The sequence below is a fragment of the Acomys minous genome (genome assembly GCF_964271855.1).
Source record: "Acomys minous genome assembly, chromosome: 11".
NCBI classification, from domain to species: Eukaryota; Metazoa; Chordata; class Mammalia; order Rodentia; family Muridae; genus Acomys; species Acomys minous.
The window spans coordinates 109,371,514-109,391,963 of NC_140492.1; the positions used below are offsets into that span (position 1 = coordinate 109,371,514).

Below are 20,450 nucleotides of genomic sequence, written 5' to 3' on the forward strand. Positions count from 1 at the left end.
GACACACACGCAGCCTACAAATATAACTGCTGAAAAGACTTCTCTAAGAACTTTGAAAACTTTGAAAAGGCTTGTTTGTTTGTTTTGCGTTTCCTCTGCATCTCTGGAGAAGCTGCCCTGAGACTGTAGGTGAGAGGCAGCGGCAGAGGCTCACTTTCCGTCCTGTATTTGGTCTTCCTCGGCTTTACCGTGGCTGAAAAGGCTAACCGTGATATCTCCCACCACCAAAGCTGAAAGCTTCCCCTTCCATCATAGCCCCCTGCTCCCGCCACCCCCCCACCCCCGCCTCCCAATATCCCAAAGCAATACAAATCTTATCTGAACTTCATAACTCAGTTTGGAACAAGTCTGAAACAATTCTGAACTCATCTGTGCTTCACAAAAAATAATTAAAGATTAGGACATTCTATTCCAACTTACTTATGAAACCTTTAGGCCTTTGTCCTAGGTCCCCCTACACCTATGAAGCTGATGGGCTGGCTGCTTGCTTGGTCCTCAAGCGGGTCCCCTAACATTTGGAAGAGGGGCTGAGTCTGACTTGGACTCTGTTGCCTCTCTCTGGATCCCATTTCCCTAGCAGGGCTGCCTTGTCTTGCCCCGGTGAAAGAGGAGACACTTATTCCTGGTGCAGGCAACTTGATGTACAGGGGCCGGCGGGGGGCGGCGGTAAATGGAGGATGTGAGTGGGAGGGTAGGGCTGGGAGGAGAGGAAGAAATGGGATTTTCATTGTAAAACGAAAAAAATCATCTTTAGACCCTGGAACAGTTCATAATGCGGTTCACTGCTGGACAAAATAGAACGATTCTTCCTCCTAACAGTTTGAGTGGCGCGTCCCCACCACCTTCCGCCTCTAACATCCTGCAGTGACGTTGTACCACTTCCAGCCCTTACTTCATCCAAAGAAGGAAAGCCGTGCAGGAAACTACCACCGGGACAGAAGAGAGCCTCATAAACAAGACATGATGCCACAACAGAAAGAATAACCTGATGGCCGACAGTACCGCTTTTACAGTTCGTGGCCTATAAATAGACTGATGGAAAAGTGTTGGCTGAATAAATGAGAGACGGAGCGACAGCTGTAGAGAACAGGTTCTCAACCTGTGGGTCGTGACCCCTTTGGGAGGAATCATAGACTTGATATTTTGTGTATCCGATATTTACAATACAACTCATAACAGTGGCAAAATCACAGTTATGAAATAGTTTTATGGTTGGAGTAGGGGTGTCACCATAACATGAAGAGCTCTATTAAAGGGTCACCGCATTAGGAAGGTTGAGAACCAAAACAGGGTGGGGGTGGGGGGGAAGGACACGTGAGGAGTTGAAATTGTAACCATTGCCTGCTTAACTTCGGACTGTGTGGTCGTTCGCAGAGAAATCAAGCTAGAGCTGAGTTGGAAGCTTCCTCCTTGCTGGCTAAGCCCACAGGGTGCCAGAATGTCCTATGCAAGCCGCTGGAAGAGAACTGCCTCAACCATCTAACTTAACCGTGGGCCCTGCATTTAATAACACCATCTAGATGTGCAAGACGAGTCCGTTTGGGCAATAGTGGCACATCTGTTATAGGGGCATCCAACCACTTTCTGATTATATTTGAGGTTTGCTCATAAGACAGAACTCAATGATAGTATTGTAGACCCAAAAGTCAGTGGCTGGGGAGGTCATAGGCCCTAGTGGGAGACTACTGCTACTGTTGATAAGTTGACATTATGTGTCCATCAAATTGCCTTCCAATTTCCACTTAGGTTCCATTTTTTTGTTTCCCATGGAGTCCACTGCAGCAGATTTCTTTTTCTGTTTAACTAATCTAGGAATGGACCTCTTCTCCAGTCTTTCAAGCAGGCAGGTGTTCTTTGAGCCAAACTGTCCTCTCTAACAACCTTTTGGGAACTTCTCTTTCCCACTTCTTTCTGAACATGTTGTTTATTAAGCCTGTTTGCCAGCAATTGGAAGATGTATCTCCTCATTCACCATCATTCTAGAAATTTCTCTGCCTTATCTCCTGAGTTAGTTGCTATCATCGTCATCATCATCACCATCACCACCACCACCACCACCACCACCATCTCTCATGGCCTTGTTTCTTGACATGCCCTCTGGTTTTCCTGAAACAAAGAGGTTAATGCTAACAAAGAATGAGGTGGGAGATAAAGTTTGAAGCCTTAGCAATTGTCTGGGCAAGCTCTTATTACCCTTTCATCCTCACTGTGAGAGTGGTAAGCCTGCTGTTGTTTGTCCTCATTGACACTGGTGTTGAGAAGACTAAAGACATTCTGCCTCAGTCCTTGTTGTAACTGTTGGGGATCTCTGCCTGAAACCAGGAGATCTGTCCCTCACCTCTTCCTTCTCTCTCTCTCCTCCCTTTCTCCTTCTCTTCCTTTTGTTCTCTTCAGTTCTAAACCTTCACAATAACAGGGTTGTGCTACGGACTGTTCCATCCACCTCTGAGTTAGCCAACTCAATCCAGAGGCGTGACGCACATCGGGAAGATTTTCTTAATTTGCTCTTTCCACTACCCTTTCCCTCTGTTTCTCTTCTATAATTTCTATTAATAGGATGTTTCATTTGCTGGATTCATCCTTTAATTTTTGAGAAATAATGACTTTTCACTTATCATTTTATTATACTTTCTGGAGTAGTTTTGACAAACTCTTTCTTCTTCTTCTTCTTCTTCTTCTTCTTCTTCTTCTTCTTCTTCTTTAATGCTACTGAAATTTTCACTTGTTTTTAAGTCTCAAGAGCTCTCACTGCTCTTCGTATATTTGGGGTTATTTTTAGTGACATTCTGTTCTTGTTTCTCAGACAATATTACCTTTTATTCTCACAAGATATTATTCATAGCTTTACCTTCTCAAAGAGTTTTTTTTCTCTTCCTTGCATTGTCTCTGCTTCCTTTTGTGTTCCCATTGTTCCAACTCTTTCTACTCACTACATCTTTTCAACTAAAAGCTTGTCCTAAGTCATCACTAATACTTTAGTAATGCGGCAATAAAAAGGCAACTCAGAGTTCTTTGTGCTTGCAGAGACAGACTTCACTGCAGAGACATTTGGCAGGCCATGGATTGAGGACTCCCTAAAATTCAGTAGCACTAGATCTTCTCAGCTCAGCTTCTTATACCTTCCACTATTTTGCCAAAGTGATGCGTGCCAGATAGTGACATCCTATTCATAGACCTCTCTCTCTCTCTCTCTCTCTCTCTCTCTCTCTCTCTCTCTCTCTCTCCCTGCACTATATAGACTTTCATCTCATCCTCAGTGGGGCTGGCCTACCATAGATGAGGGTCTATCATACATTGAAGCTGGTAATAGAAAATTATAATGCAGATGTCACACGAATTCACATGTGTTATTTCCTGAGCATGGGAAAAGAGTGTGGAAGACAGTGACACTCCCCATCCCATGTGATGTGGCCAAGTCTTACCCCCAGCTGACACTATTATAGATTCCTCTATATAGCAGGTAGGAGTCTATATGGTCACATGATCTGTTCCAGCCTTGACAACTAATATCATCAGTGTATGCGATGAATACTGTGAAATTGGTGATGAGGGCATTTTATGTTTCTCAGCTAATGTCTGAATAAACTATCACTTACACAGAATTATGAATGTTGTGATGCTATTCTTAGCATCATCATATAACTCCAGGGAACATCAAGCCAGCATACAGTGGGGTGTTGAAGACACCAACAGAATATCCCACACCTCTGAGGAAGAAATCATTGCATCTATACAAATGATTTCTTTTGCCATGTTCCTTCACATAGACCTGACTATAACAGTGTCTTTCCCCAAAACAAATACATTCTGCAGAATGGGGCCACCTGTCGCACAATAGTGTGAGCAACCCTGTCTGACTAGTAGAATTCAAGCATTCAGGTGAAAGGAAGACACGTTTGCTTCAGAGTCTCTCATCAGTTTCAATCCGCTTCTCTTCTTTCCTCTCCTTACTGCTAAGCAGAGACTGCTGCCTCGTGCATGGGGTCTGCTTGGTCCCCATTAGTGCCCCCCAGGAGTGTGCCCTCACCATTTCTCACCTGGCGTGGTGAGGAGGCTCAGTAGCACCGTGAGAGGGCCCCTTCTTGAGTAATGGGAAAAATTAAGATTGCTAATATTTAATGAACTCTTGTTCTTCCCATACACTTTGACAGACACTTTATAGGCATCTCCTGTCAACTAAAGTAAATAAATAATCATTTTTATGAGGCAAAAGCAATTATTACCTTCCATTTATGGGACCGGAAACTGAAACCCGGGAAAGTCCTGGATGACTCAGTTTGCAAGTAGAACAAACCCTATTTTTCCAGATTCAGAAGTTGTGTTCCAAAACCTCATGGCTACTCTCAGACCAAACCAAAGTGGAGATGCTTCAATTTATATGACAGGATATTAGGGGCCAGGGCATTTTTAGATGTTCAGTGACAGGGGTCTTCAGAGTTTAGGGCATAAAGAAAGAAAGAAAGATAGATAGATAGATAGATAGATAGATAGATAGATAGATAGATAGATTTGTCAAAATACACAAAGTAGGTAACCATGAAGACAAGAGTCTGAATTAAAGCCAAACAAATGGGGCAGGGGGCAGGGAGGGACCAGCAAAGCTTATAAGAAATATCTCAAAAAAAAACTATTTAGTAAACTTTTGTATCGTATGTGTAAGTGAATTAGATGATTCATTCCAAGATGATACCCAAATCAGAAACTGACACTATTAAGTGATTCTGACACTATTGAGATCACTTACATAAACAACATAAAAAACTCATATAACAACAAAGCCAATGGATTTGGTTTCCAATATGTTAAATTTGAGCTCAAATGGGTAACATGTTAGAATGTTAACACAACCCAATCAATCAACTATCTGTTTCAAAGTAAATATTGGAGATAACAAGTCAACAATGCCTGAACTGCTAGAGTTTTAAGGTGTTGTTATGGGTAATGTCAAAAACAATATGTAAGGGTAATACGAAGATTCTAGTGATGGAGGCAAGCATGTGCATAAATAATATAACACAGAGAGAGAAACTATATAGAAATAAAAGCTACGGGACTTCCGAGATGCATTGTTCCTGGCGAAACCAAAGAGAGCTTTATGGAGGAACTGGGGACCATCCATGGTGGAATTTCAATGATGGAACAAACATCAAAGGGCAGAGAAAGAGAGAGGGAGGTTCCCAGTAGAGTAACAAGGCTTGCAGCACTGAGTGGCAGGCTGTCTTAGGATTGCAATTAGTCCCCGAGGTAAAAATAGAAGGTCCGCAGAGTGGGGAGGAGAAAGCACAGTAAAATGCCAGGCAGGAGAGGTAGGTCGGAGCCAGATAATGAAGGCCTTGAGGTCTGTACAGGGAGCTTAGACTTTGCTCTACAGATAGTTTGAGGTCATCGGAAGCTTCATCAGATGTGACGCATAGGCCAATCTTTTCTTTGTTTCCACGTCTAAATATATGATTTTTCACGAAGTTTTGCCTCTTGTCTCTGCCCAGTCCTCTACTTTGCTTTTTAGCCTGTCCTTGGGTTAATATTCCTAACTTCCTTTGCAGTGTGTATGTTCTACTCAGTATTTCTAATTAACCCTTTATCTAACTCGAAGCTCTTTTTTCTCCTTCCATGGCTCACAGCTGGAATGTTTTATCAACATCAAATGGGATGTCATCAAAAGAATTCTCCTTTGATTTTAATGCTAAAGTCTATTTCTGATACTCTACTCCTTTGACCCAGATCCCATTTTCAGTAACAAAAGGAAACCTCTGTCTGAATGCTTCTACTAACACTTTCCTCTGGAGACGTCTCATACTGTACTGTCTTTGGGTGTTTTCCTTCACAGGGTTCAGCTTCAGAGTAAATGGTTCTGAGGAAGTAAAAATGCATCCCCAAGAGATATCTTTCCTAGCTAAAACCAGAAAAGTGCCCAAATTTGACAATGTTAGTTTAAAAGCCTGTTCTGGTTTCTTTCAGTCCATCCAACCACAAGAGAGAGGGAGAGGGAGAGGGAGAAAGAGAGAGAGAGACAGACAGACAGAGAGAGAGAGAGACAGACAGACAGACAGACAGAGAAAGAGACAGAGAGAGAGAGAGAGAGAGAGAGAGAGAGAGAGAGAGAGGAGGGGGGGGAATTTGAGGAGTTAGATCCCTGATGTTTGTCCCCAAAGTGGCAACAGAAATAGTCCGCCAGAAATAGTCAAATTTAATTATGTTCTTAGGAATTTTACTTTAGTTGTTAGCTAAAATTTTTCCTTTTGTAACATGAACCCGTCCTCAATAAAACAAAGGAAACTATTACTGCTCTCCTTCCTGTCCGACTGTCATTTGAATTTTATTATATTTCTCTTTAATTCTTAAGGACTAAATGTTACATCTGGGCGTTTTTCACATAATTAAAAAAGAAGTCAACTGTTTAATATTTTATATCTTGCTCTTTTTAGACATCAAATTATTCCCCCAACCCCCTTCTCCACTCATCTTCCTAACCCCCACACTTCTCTTGATCACAGATCACGTTCAACTTATAAGCTGCATAAATGGACGCCGGGAGCAATGCGACAAGGGCTTGGGACCAAGGAGAGAGGGGGAATGCTCATTCCCAGTGTGGCTTGATTTTCTAATTTTTAACACAAGTAGGAAAATCCAAAACCCACTGATTTCTACATACTCAAATTTAAAGATGCAAAATGTTTTTAGAACATTGTCTAGGCTCAAGCAGCCATGTCAGAGCCCCAGCCTGCAGGCTGAGCACTCAGCCAGGACCTGAGGGCAGCAGGAGAAGCAGAATCCACACAACACACTGGCTTTGTCTCTTTGTACTGTCTTTGTACTGTCTCTTGGACTTGCTGACACAACTAAAGGAAAGAGTGCCTTCAGAAGATAGGTCCACTCCTTCTGTGCCTTCTGTTTTCCTTCTCTCTGAAGCCAGACACCAGAGAGCCACCTGCCCACAATTTCCCTGCCAACAGTTTACCTGCTGCCTTGAAGTAAGCAAATGGATGCCAAGGAAACCCTCAGGGGGTTTGAGTAGTTCCAGGTACCTTAAACAGTTCCCTCCCATGTCTCCTGGAGTCCCAGGAAATTCGCATCCTTAGGAAAACAAGCCACAACAAAAGGGAAACCCCACAACAGTAAGTTGAGTCATATCATGTCAAACACTATTTCCCCCTGGAAGTAAAGTAAATTATGCAGCTTCCAAATCTGAATTAGCTTTCTCATCCTTGGTCGTGTGCCTTCCATGTCTGTTACCCAGGACAGCACCTTTCCATGGCATCAGAACTCTCTGTATAAGACAACTGTGTGTTCCGGTTATTTGACAACCCCGATCTGTTTTGTCAACTCCTGGGCTACAGACATTTAAGCAGTCACCAAGCCACCCAGTTCACCAGAATGAAAAATAAGTATAGACGACTAGACGCCACAGGCATATCATTTTTGGTGTTGGTGTTTCATGACACACTATACTGATTGAATTCACCTTTAAGGGCCCATGATCCCTGCTCGCCTATCTCAGGCCACAGCTGCATGCACAGAACTGAAGATCTTCTCTGAACCCTGCAGGATATGACTCAATTTACGTTCTGTGTGTTCTTCATCTCTCAATCAAGTTATCCCTGTCTCCGGTTCACTTTCTCCGGTGATGTGATTGGTAGCAGCTTCCTTTTGACCTGAATTCCTTGTCTTCCTGTTTCAAACACCCCTGGTCTCTGGTGGTTCGTACCTATCTTGGTCGGCTTCTACAGCTAATGTGCTTTATAAACCATTATATTTATTCAGTTACCCCAGCATCTCCCAGGCTCATCCTATGTCAGAGCCTCTGCCCACTTCCAGCCTTCTCGCTTGATTAATCATGGCCAAAATGACTGTCACTCTGTCTATGGCAGCTATAACCTGGCAGGCTCTCCTTCTCGTGTGGCTGTGATGAAAAGGAGGCACTGTTTTTCCTGAATTAGGTTTTGCTAACCAACAGCCTATATCACTGCTTTCTCAGGAAGATATTCTCACAATATTGTCTTATTTTAGATGGCAGGCTTGCCTCTTGCATATGTCTCTCTCAACTCAAGCATTAACACACCATCTTCCCCCTTCTATTTTGAAAAGAGGGTTTCGGTGCGTTATAATAATGTCGATCATTTGAAATGGTGTTTGGACACATTGAGGTGATCCTCCCCGACAGAAAATGTAAAACCTTTACAGGAGCAGGCGCTACTAACTGCTTCTGTCACTAGGGAATATTTAGATGTCCTGTGCCACTTCTTTTAACCTGTCATTGAGCTGTGGGACTAACCTACATGGGCTCAGATTCTAAGGGTGACAACTACTCTTCTGGTTAGTTTAGTCTTTCGGCTGGCATATGTCCTATCCCAAGACGGACAGCAACATACATACTTCATATAAACTGTCATGACAATTAAAGAAATAATGTGTGTACATGGAGCACTGAAGACTAGACACTCGTTGTCTTCATGTTCTCCACCCCGCCTCCACCTTATAACTCAGGGCTGATCTCAGTCCTCAGTACTATGGGGGTCCCATCAGCAATGGGGGGGACGGGCTTTGCAGCTATGGATGCTTCCCATTGCACAATCATCCTTAGAACTAAAACATCTTCAAAGGTTCTACCCAAACAAGTCCATTGTCCCTCTTAACACCCTTATCTACTGGTCAACTAAAACAGCCAAATGCTACTCAAAGGCATCCTTAAGCCATTTTCCTTCCGAGCACAGCCACCCCTTTCTGCTATCTGTTCATGCCAGCATCAGTAAAGGAGAGAGCCGGGCTTCATTTGCTGAAAGGCTTGTGTATTAAAATTTTTCCCTTTAACCCCTCCTTTTTTTAAAAAAAAACAAAGCTCTATATGTTAAATCAAATAAGCAGAATATCACTATAAACTATGTAATTATTATTCATGGGCTTATCATCTCAAAGACGTTATCAAAGTCATGTATTAAAGGCTGCTCCAGAATGAATGTTGTTTATAATTCATATGACACCACGATACATGCATTTGATCAACATGACAAATAATGCGACTTCTAACTTGTAAAAGTGGGTCAGCCATATAGGCCAATTAACTTTCATTCTTTTTATGAGTATATAATAAAAATTCTCACTAGCTTCTCTTCCCTGTTTCTGTTAGATCCCATCTTCATCTTCCCGAAGGGCAAGTGCAGTGTAGGGAAACTGTCCAAGCTATCAACACACATACAAAACTGACTAAGGAAAGAGAGTTTAGGGCACAAAGAAAGCGTAGAATGGGGACCAGAGAGGAACACAGCTGACCTCAATCTTCTAACTTGGTGGCGGCCAAAGGGGACCTCATTAAAATTCCCGGTCTCAGTAGTTCAGTTAAAGAGATGAGTCTACACAGGAGTTATCATTAAATACAGCCTCCCTGGGTTCTCTGTCAGATGCCTTACCACACAAGGAATGCAGCATAAAGTCCTTGGTCCAGCGTGTCTCTTCCGGCCTGTCAAGGTCCACACACAGCCTCCTCTGAGCGTTGTGTAGAGACCTAGTTTCATATAGTTCTTATGCCTGTGGCATTACCTTCTTCATTTGCCACTGGCAGCCTCCTGCCCTGCATGTGAGACACCCCAGAGGTCACATTCCTTGGGTCTTTCCTTCCTCTTGCCCTTAACCACAAGTTTACCCCATCTCTGTGTCTCCCTGTGTCCCCTCTCTATGCCTGTCCACCATATTGTACTCCTTTATATCTGAAAGTGACAGCCAATGTCTTCTACAACTGGTCAGCAATAGCAGGACCTGTGAGAGCATAAGCTACGACTCCGTGCAGCTGTGGGGTGATCACCTGTCAGCCTGAGGAAAGGTGTCCATCTACCAAAGCATTGGCGATGCCAGGTGCATGGGAGAAGCCCAAGCAGTGTTTGCTGGTATAGTAAATGAGTCTTAGGTGACTCTGCAAAGGGAATTGCTTTCTGTTTACAGAGACATTGTTTCCCCATTGCTACAGCTCACTGACCTTAAATATAACGGCCATATCTGTCCATAGTCTGGGTTTGTATGTCACACTCAGTTAAAATACTGTGTGTGTATGTGTGTGTACATATGTATATATACACACACATATGTGTGTGTATGACTTTAATTATAAAGGTTCTTATAGGTAAACAAAAATCTATAAACTCTAGTTAGGTATAACCCTAGTGTCGTCAGGAGTAGCATCCCCTAGTCCCACCCTGGGAAACCTACCTCTCCACAGTTCACTCACACAAATTTGAGCTATCCTTTCCAAATTTAATCAGGCCAAGAGGTGGCATTTTAAAACAGCCAAATGTTTTGTTGTTTCCTCTGTTGAGACAGGATCACTCCAGGTATCCCTGGCTGGTCTGGGATTGTCAGTCCTCCTGCCTCAGCCTCCTGAGTGCTAGATTACAGCTGGCTCAGATAGCTGCTGAATTAGAGTATGCCCCCTTGTGTTATTGGGAGTTAATTAAAAATGCCAAAACTCTGCTTTAAGAACACATAATTAATGAGGTTTTCTCCGAGGATGTCAAACACTAAAATAGTAGCTACCTACCACATCGCAATGCAGCCTCACTCGCACTGCTGTGCTGTGCAAGCGCTGTAACAGTTAACCTTCGCTTATAGGCAATTCCAAGGAGAGCCCTGAAATCCATGCAGGGTGTGCGGCTGCGCCCGGTGCCATGCAGGATTCTCTGCTGACATTATACTGGCATGGCTTTGCATTACACTCCAGGCTGGGAGTCATAAATCACCAGTGGAAGCCTGTGCTAAATGCAATGTAATTTTGTTCATTTGGGGGGATGCTCACATCGTATGTTGTGGAGATTTTAAAAATAGACAATCCTAAAAGCAGCATCTAATATGCCACGGCCATAAAACATTGCAATCCTGGGAAGCTTTGTTGTACTACATGAGAGGGAAGTTCACAAAGCCACTCAGGTTTGGGGCTCAGTTCTTCAGTGCTCAGAGGAGGATTTTTTTTTTCAGTTGTACAAAGGATTAAAAGGAGGGTTGGTCCTGGTGGGCTCCAAAGCAAGACCTTAAGTTCCTGCCCTGTCTGGTTTTCAGCAGGAAGGTTTTGAAGATACGTTAGGGACCTAGAGATAGGGATTTCTACCTCAAAACTATCAACAGGAAAAGAGGGCCAGACACTCACAACACGCTGTTCTCATAACTACCCAAGAGGCTTGCCGCGGAGAGACACACAGGCTTGCTCTTGGGATGTGACCCTGAAAGTGCACTTCTACTGAGCATGAGGGTAGAAAGAAGCTATCTACGACCTCACGACGCAGCCTCACTCACAATGCTGTGCTGTGCAAGTTCTCTAACCCTAACCCTTCCTTGTTGGCTTCACTTATGAAGTGAGATCTCGGGGTGGTGAAGAATGGATGGACCGCCGGGCGTGGTGGCGCACGCCTTTAATCCCAGCACTCGGGAGGCAGAGGCGGGTGGATCGCTGTGAGTTCGAGGCCAGCCTGGTCTACAAAGTGACAGCCAAGGCTACAAAGAGACCCTGTCTGGAAAAACCAAAAAAAAAAAAAAAAAAAGAGAATGGATGGACCACACTAAAGGTAACTTTGGAGGACTCAGATGTGGATATGAAAAAGTCGCTTTGCCTTAGAAGAACTGACACAAGAGTTATTACCCCCACTTATCTGACAAATATGGAACAAGAAAGCATCAGTTTTCTTTTTTTTATACATTTATTTATTTATTAATTACATCCCCCATTGTCATCCCCTCTTCCAGTTCCCACCATCCTCCCTCTCTCTTCCACCCTATTCCCCTCCCTAGATGGGGGAGGTGGGGGTAGCTCCTCCCCTACCTTTTCACCACGGCCTATCAGGCCTCATCAGGGTAGCCTGCATCTACTTGCTCTGTGTGCCCCAAGGCCACCTCACCAAGGGGCAGTGATCAAATTGCAGGTACCAGAGTTCATGTCAGAGTCAGTCCCCTCTCTGTCCCCTCCCTACATACATGGAACGTGAGCTGTCCATAGGCTACATCTGAACAGCGGATCTAGGTCCTCTGCATACATTGTCCTTAGTTGGTGCATCAGTTTGTGCAGGCCCCCCTGGGTGCATCAGTTTGTGCAGGCCCCTCCTGGGTGCATCAGTTTTCTTAGCTGATTGTTTCTCAGTTCCTCGTGTCCTACGCCACGACACACATTTACCAAGTTGTCAGCATTTCTACATTAAACATTAAGTTCAAATAAACTTCCTCCAAAGGGGTCAGGGTAGTACATTCCTTAAATGAAAGGAAAGCAATTCTGTACTGTGGGCTCACTTTTCTTAACCAATATATTTTATTACGCACTTATTAACTGAGCATATGTCACTTATAACCCAACTAACCGAAACAATATGAAAAGAGGATTAAATAACACAACAAACCTGTAAGGATATCGGTTCCGAGGAACGGTTCTCCTGGTGTAGTCAGCAAGATTTCTTCTGCTGGAACCTGGAGCAACCAGAACCTGGAACCTCAGCAGGAGCCTGGAGGCCCGAAGCCTTTCCCCGAGCGGTTCTCTCTAGGAGCGTCTCTAAGTGACGCAATGAACAGCCAAAACCATCCTAAGTCTCCAATGGCCCTGCCTCCAGTTCTGAGCTCATTTATATATCTCCTCCCAGAGTCTGTTCACAGGATCTTTTCAGCTGGCAACAATCAAGCTCCTGCACGAGGTGGTTGGTCTTCTAGGGGATTAACCTCACCTGTTCTCTCACAAGACCATTCCGATCCCACACTTGGGATCCTAAAAAATAGGTTTATCTCTCCTTCATTGTACCAATTGTGTTGAGTTTAACCACCACAGACAGGCTTGGTGTTATCATAAAATATATGGCTCTTGATGGTCGGGTTGTTTAAAAAGAATCAATAATGCACCTAGATATATAACTTATATTTTTATTTTATCACTTAATTTGTTTATTGTTGTATAACTCAAATATTTTGTAAAAATTTATTGCAAATAAGATTATCATAATTTGCATTTTAACTAATAAATCACTCAAAAACATTGGCATTTTGCCGTTGTATAGTCAAAACTGACTTATTAAACCTATGAACAATGTCAGTGCATAATAATAAATGTGGTTATTAGAAATACATATAAGAAGATGTGGATATTCGATAGTATGTCAGAAAAACATATAGTGGTTTACCTTATTGATCACCCTATTGCTTTTACTTGTGCGTGGTAAATTTGAAGTCGATTAAATAGCTCTACATTTTTCAGGGCACAAGCTCACTCTGACTAGAGCCTGTAGGCAGCTCATTGTTTGTGTCCATTAAGCAGCTTCTACCGTGGTGACGGCTTATAATAATGGGAAAGAAAATCTTTAAAAAGTAAAGACAGAATCAGACTCTTCATAAAGTAAAGACAGAATCAGACCCTTCATGGGAATAATATATCAAAACTGAAAAGTCCAGGCTACATGGAGTCAGGGTCCTTGCAGAAGGGTCCCCCAGCCCATCTCTGGCTCTCTTTCATCTTTTGATTGCATCCCCCCCCCTCATTGCATCACGTAGTTATCTAGAGACCTCGCCAAACAGACCGGCAGCAGTGAGTGGGTTGACTAATTATAGCACCCTGAGAGACTGAGCCACTTGGTAGCCAGTTTTCTCTTCATGAGAGAAGGCCCTGCTAACGATTCTGTAATTATCGTCATTATTAATACCTCAAAGGTAGCCCCACCCAGAAATGCTGGGAACTCGTGTGATAGGACATAGGTGGGGTCAGCATGTTCCTTTAAATACCTGTGGCCAGAGTGCAGGCTTTCTTCTCTGAAGGCAGTTCTGGAGTGTTGTCTGACTGTCCATCCTCTTTCTTGCACATCGTAGTCTAGACCTTACTCCTACTTAACCTCTGTTCACCCACCTGGAAGATCCTAGCCAGCAACCATGGTTGATGATGAGCTATCTGCCTTGGTAGTAGATAATGGGTCAGGGATGTGCAAGGCAGGTTTTGGGGGTGATGATGCCCCTAGGGCTGTGTTCCCCTCCATGGTAGGACGTCCCCGGCACCAGGGGGTCATGGTAGGCATGGGCCAAAAGGACTGTTATGTGGGAGATGAGGCCCAGAGCAAGCGAGGCATCTTGACCCTGAGGTATCCCATTGAGCATGGAGTCGTCACCAACTGGGATGATATGGAAAAGATCTGGTACCACACGTTCTACAATGAGCTCCGCGTAGCACCAGACGAGCATCCGATCCTTCTCACCGAGGCACCCCTCAACCCCAAGATCAACCGGGAGAAGATGACTCAGATAATGTTCGAGGCTTTCAACACCCCTGCCATGTACGTAGCTATCCAAGCTGTGCTGTCCCTCTACGCTTCGGGAAGGACCACGGGTATTGTGATGGATTCTGGGGATGGGGTCACTCACACTGTGCCCATCTACGAAGGTTACGCTCTGCCCCATGCCATTCTACGACTGGATCTGGCAGGCAGAGACCTGACTGATTACCTCATGAAGATCCTGACGGAACGAGGCTATAACTTCACTACCACAGCTGAGCGGGAGATCGTGCGGGATGTGAAAGAAAAGCTGTGCTACGTAGCCCTGGACTTTGAACAGGAAATGATCACTGCAGCTGCTTCTTCCTCACTTGAAAGAAGCTACGAGCTCCCCGATGGGCAGGTGATCACCATTGGGAACGAACGTTTCCGATGCCCGGAAGCCATTTTCCAGCCTTCCTTTCTGGGCATTGAATCCAGTGGGATCCATGAGACAACCTTCAACTCCATCATGAAGTGCGACGTGGATATCCGTAAGGATTTATACGCCAACACTGTGCTCTCTGGAGGCAGCACCATGTACCCGGGCATTGCCGACAGGATGCAGAAGGAAATCGTAACCTTGGCACCAAGCACCATGAAAATCAAGATCATAGCTCCCCCAGAACGCAAGTATTCTGTTTGGATTGGGGGCTCCATCCTCGCCAGCCTGTCTACGTTCCAGCAGATGTGGATCAGCAAGCAGGAATATGACGAAGCTGGGCCTCCCATTGTTCACAGGAAATGCTTCTGAATGGTCTTCCGTGTCACTTTTCCTAGGTCATAACTATAGCGCCCGCCTCACCCAGTAAGATTAAGGTAAATCGTTTACTTCCTATTGAGTGCACAAGCCAGCCAAGCCACATCTCCACTCAAGTATACTGGGCTATGACATAGCTAATCGCACTGTGATATTTATCGGCTGAGGGATTTCTGATAGCGTATTCTATTTTCTATGCCTGTAGGGCTCAAAGAAATGTAGGCTTTCTTACATGAAGATACGTGACAAGGAGTAAGATCGCGAGGAGATCATTTCAGGCTGAATAACTACAGTTTCCAAGCTTTAAATCTAGTTCTTGCTAAAATAGTCAACAACACTCTGTACAAATCTACAACACAAATGTCTAACAACTATGTCTTATTAATTCTTCTCACTTGTTTTCCATGGATATAATGAGCTATGCATGTGAATCATTACCTATATTCACATATGTATCAGCGAGGTGAAATATTACATCTTAAAATATAATGATGCACTTGGCTGACTGAGAATTTTATGCGAATTTCTTTACTTCCCAATCAACATTTTAGTAACTCTGTATTTCAATTAATTGCCTTACTAAATAAGCATCGCTAAATACTTGTCATTCCGTTCATGTATGTACATCAAATAAATTTTCAACTCAAAGTAGAAGTCTGTAGGTGAAATAGATCTTAATGCCTTAAGTGCTGAACTTCATCACCCTTGTGAAACAGCAAACCACATGATGCTTAACTTTTTATATAGAAAGATATTGTTATATTGAGTTAAATTTGTTCTGCTGCAGGGCCACAAGAATAATCTTATCTGCATTTCTTAGTATAATAATGTGTCCTGAGTAATATCTGTTGGCCTTGATTGTGAATATTCCTCTTATGCAAGGGTGTCACTATGGAGAAATACAGCGCCAGCCTCATTGTAAGCAATAATTCTTAGCAGAAGTTCAGTAACTTCAAGTGTGCTCTTGGAAAGATTTTGTTGTTCTTCTGTTTGGCATCCAGCACCTGGAAACACCTGCTTATGCACATGTCTCTGAGATAGTAGCTTCTCAAAAAAATATCAAGTGTTTCTTCCTACAATGTTTGAGATGTTTGGATGAAGCCAGTGGTGGTTTAACACACTTTCAGTGTGAACATATCTGTTTCCATCTATGCTGTGATTTCTGATTATTTGGTTATCAGGGTTATTTGTACTTATCATGTTTTTTAACTAAACTTTAAGATATTTATTTTCTTCTGACGATACTGTTGCACACTCGGGAGGAAGGAATATCTTTCATCTCATATTAGTTTGTAACATCTTATGTTTAAACATGTGAATTGAAAGCTTTAACCAATTCTGATTAAAATAGAACTTTTCAAATAGTTTGATTATTCCTTATTTCCTTTACCAGTTAATATAATTGTTTAATCTGCAAAGGCACTTTATTTTTCAAGACTTGCTTTTTGTTTCATTTCATTAAAGTAAAATTACAACATGTTTGTATTTTGGATGTCCTGTTATTTCTCATATTCCCAAGAACAAGAGAGTGACTCAGAGAGTATCACCCCACCCTCACCCCCACCCCCACCCCCACCCCCACCCCTACCCCTACCCCCAGCCCCGTGTATGACCTGCTCCTCCTCGAGTTATTCCTCTTCATCTTGTACCTCCTACACTCTGTCCTGTAAAGCTAAATTCAGCTTTTAAATAGCTAGTCAGATAAGTTTATAAATTCCTCATAATATTAAGGTTTAGTGGATGACCTGGTATTCAGTAATTAAGTTAGCAATAATGGCTGCATAATAACATCCTGGATTTGTTGCTATGACGCTTCTCATTTACACAGTGAGTAGTTCTCACAAATATTCTGACCTACATGCTGAATTAATAGAAAGAAAAGAAAACCTACGTCTCCACTCATGGAAAGTTTATGGGATAAATGAGGTGAATTCCCGAGAGACTGAGCTACAGAAATCTAACTTGCATACGTTAACTCTGTAAGGCAACCAGAAACTTAAACCTCAGGTCACTGGATGCACTATTCATGTACACTGATTACTTGATTGATGAGTTTAATCAGGGCCCAGCCCGTCTCATAGCTTTACAATTTGGAATCAATGTCATGTGCTTAACTAATATAATTGAGTTGTTATTCACCAGTGGTTCACCAGCCTGGCTCATCCACCAAATTACTCAAGAGAACCTCTTTACAAATATAGATCCCCTGAGCCCTAGCCTCAGAAATTCTGACTCAGTAGGTCTAGGGTGAAGAGTTGGGGTCCAATGTGCAAGCAAAGAGAAGAGTCCCAGCTCTAAAGAGCCCAGAACCTAAAGCACGTTAAGGAGCTAAAGATGAGGAAAGAGTTTGGGCACCTGAACTGCCCATCTTCCTGGTGAGATCGGAAGCAGTGGATTGTCCTCGGGTGAACGACACACTACAGCAGATGTGTTGCATTCTGGGTAATAACTGCAGCTAGTGCTGGGTCAGTTGCCCCAGACAGTAGCTCCTCAGTCATGGGGAACGGTTTTCTAAAGCCATGCCTGGTCCAAAGCTTCGTTAACATGTAGATACACTCGTTTTAAATATCTCGTTGGATGTGGCAGAAGCAGGAAAGAGGGTCTCCATCATTAAGGTTAACTTGAAATGTCACCTCATACGTGGAGCCTCTTGTACCCAAACAAGCTGTTGATAAGCACGCAACGTGATAAACACTTCCCAGGCGCATGTCCACACTCCCCCACACACCACCAAAAAGCACCTGGAGGCAGTGCCTACGCGCCTTCGGTTTTTCCTAACATTGGCCGCACAGTGTAATACAACACACGTGGCTTGAATGGATGACTGGTGAATTCGGCTGTACCTCACAAACTTCCCAGGATACATTGCGGGATCCACGCCGCCCGATCCCGGCTCCTGTCTAATGACATCTGTGTTCCTCCTGAGACCTATTTTCTGTCCTTCCTTCCTCTCTTCTCTTTCCTTTTCTCTTCCCTGCCCTTCAACACACGAGGCTGAGTTTTAACTGCCTTTTGCTTCTCAGGAAGCTCGCTCTTCTTCTGATGGACCAAAGGAGTGACCGGCAGTCTCTTCTGAGCTGTGTGCTAATCACGTGGCTACTGAGATACTGAAAGATAGAGGGGGAACAAAGGAAAGAAGGATGGGAGAAGGAAAAAGGAAAAAGTAAGTGGAGAAGAAGCAGAGTAAGGAAAAGGACAAATGGAGAGATGGAAGAGAGGAAGGACCTTTGCTAAGCACAGTGGTGCATTTAGCTCTTTTAATGTATTAGCGTTCTTGCTGATAATTTCCACTTGTTCGTTTGTCCTTTGTCTGTTTGTTGTCTGTTCTTTGTTTGTTTTCCCAATTATCCCTGAGTTGAAAGCTTGAAGGTATCCAACTCTGTAGTAACTCAAACACGGTAAAGCACTGAAAACTGTGCGCTTTGGGGCATGACTATTTGTAGCCTCTTTCTGATTTACAAAACATTCCTTCCTAAGATGTTTGAAGCTAAGTACTAAACACGTGGCTTTCCCAGTGCTGCTTCCAGCTGTTGATGTGTACAGTTGGGATGACTTTAAGGGCACACACATGCATGCTTGCATCAGGTGGAGGAACTTCATCAGAATCAACTGATAGGTTGACACTTCCTTTTTAAACATGAAAGGAGCTGTGTGAACTATAATCATCTTTTTTTTTTTAAGCTAAATGGTGAAATTTCTACAGCTTTCTTGAGCTGCCTACATTTTTTTGTCAGCCTGTTGAAATCTGCCATCCTAAATGGCTGATGGCTTTAAGTTATAAATAGAAGTGTCAAAAGAGTTGACAGTAAGATGTTCTACCTAGACAACATACCCTCATACCTATTTCCAACTCCTCTCTACTGGCGTTTACCTCTTCTTTAGGGACTGAAAACTTGAACACTTGAAATTCTTATTTCATTGGCCGTTTGACAACATGTAAAACAAAAGCCATGTCATTCTCTTTAGCATTGAGAACAAGACCTTTGGGACCACACACAGCCCGTGTGACCCTGTATCTAGTGAAGAAGAAAATAGACACAGAAGCAGACGAAAAGGATTTGAGTTCTCACTGAGATATCCTTCATGGTCATGTGGTGTCAAGAAAAGTTTTTCTGGGCCATGTTACAGCTTGTGGGTAAGGAGAGAAAGGCAAGTTTCGACACTGAATCTTAACGTCGTAGTCCCGTTTCTCCACATGGCATGCTCCCTGTGACCCCCCCCCAACCCCCACCCCATGGGCATCACAGGGCACACACAGCAACTCATTCACTACTGGGTGAAAAAACATAGACTGCTCATGAATAAACAAATGTGACTAAGTTGTCATATTTTTTTTTAATTTACTAAGATAGTGATGGGCTGAATTTGGCCAACTGGCAGTAGCTTAAAGACAGAAAATTTTTACACATGAAGTTTTTATTCACTTAATTCAGTGCTTGCTTATCACTTACTGGCCTTATCATTGTGACTGAATACATGAGGAAGAAAATATAACTTACGGGAGGAAGAGTTTATTTTGGCTCAAAATTTGAAAGAGTGGTGTCTGTAATGGCATGGAAGGCATCATGGGTCCCATGGTAGCTGGAATATGCCACAATGACCCGAAATGAAAAGAAGTGAATGCCAGTGCTCAGCTGACTTGCTCTATTTCCCCTTTTATTCAGGCCAGGACCCCAGGCCATGCAATGGTGGTACCCACATTCACAGCAACTGTTTCCTCTCTGCAGCCAGCCTCACAGATACTCAGAGATGTGTCTGCAGGTGACGGAACCTGACATCCAAGGGAAACTAAGTTTGCTAGTATCCACAAGGACAGAGAGTATGAACTGGGCCAAGAGGATAATTTGAAATATTCTGGGACAACCATGTTCAGAAGTAAAAGTATCCAAAGATATGATACTTTCATGTGGATAGAGCACTAAGGCTCATTTCTTCCTGAAGAGGCAACTCCAACACATCACCACCACCATACCACATGACACACAACACACACACACACACACATACTCATACACCCATACACACCACCTCCACAACACACAACACACACATACACACATAAACACCACCTCCACAACATACACACTCACACACATACACACATAAACACCACCTCCACAACACACAACACATACACACACATACACACATAAACACCACCTCCACAACATACACACTCACACACATACCCAATACCTCCACCACAACACACAACATACATACATAGGCATTTATACGTAGGTACATATCCATGCACACATACATACTACCATACCATACAACACACATACTCATATACACATACACAATACTCCACCACAATATACAACATACACACATACACTCATAAATACATACACACCACTTCTACCACAACATACACACTTATATACATATGCGCGACACCTCTATCAGAACACACAATATGCATACATACATAC

General features: G+C 43.3%; 1 protein-coding gene across 1 annotated transcript; it reads left to right on the forward strand.

The window, feature by feature from the left end:
- Window positions 1-13,768: 13,768 nt before the first annotated feature.
- On the forward strand, window positions 13,769-16,482 carry ACTBL2 (actin beta like 2). The gene has a single exon (XM_084801169.1). The coding sequence runs from the start codon at window positions 13,873-13,875 to the stop codon at window positions 15,001-15,003; it is 1,131 nt and encodes a 376-aa protein (XP_084657295.1). The 5' UTR covers window positions 13,769-13,872; the 3' UTR covers window positions 15,004-16,482.
- The last annotated feature ends 3,968 nt before the right edge of the window (window positions 16,483-20,450 follow it).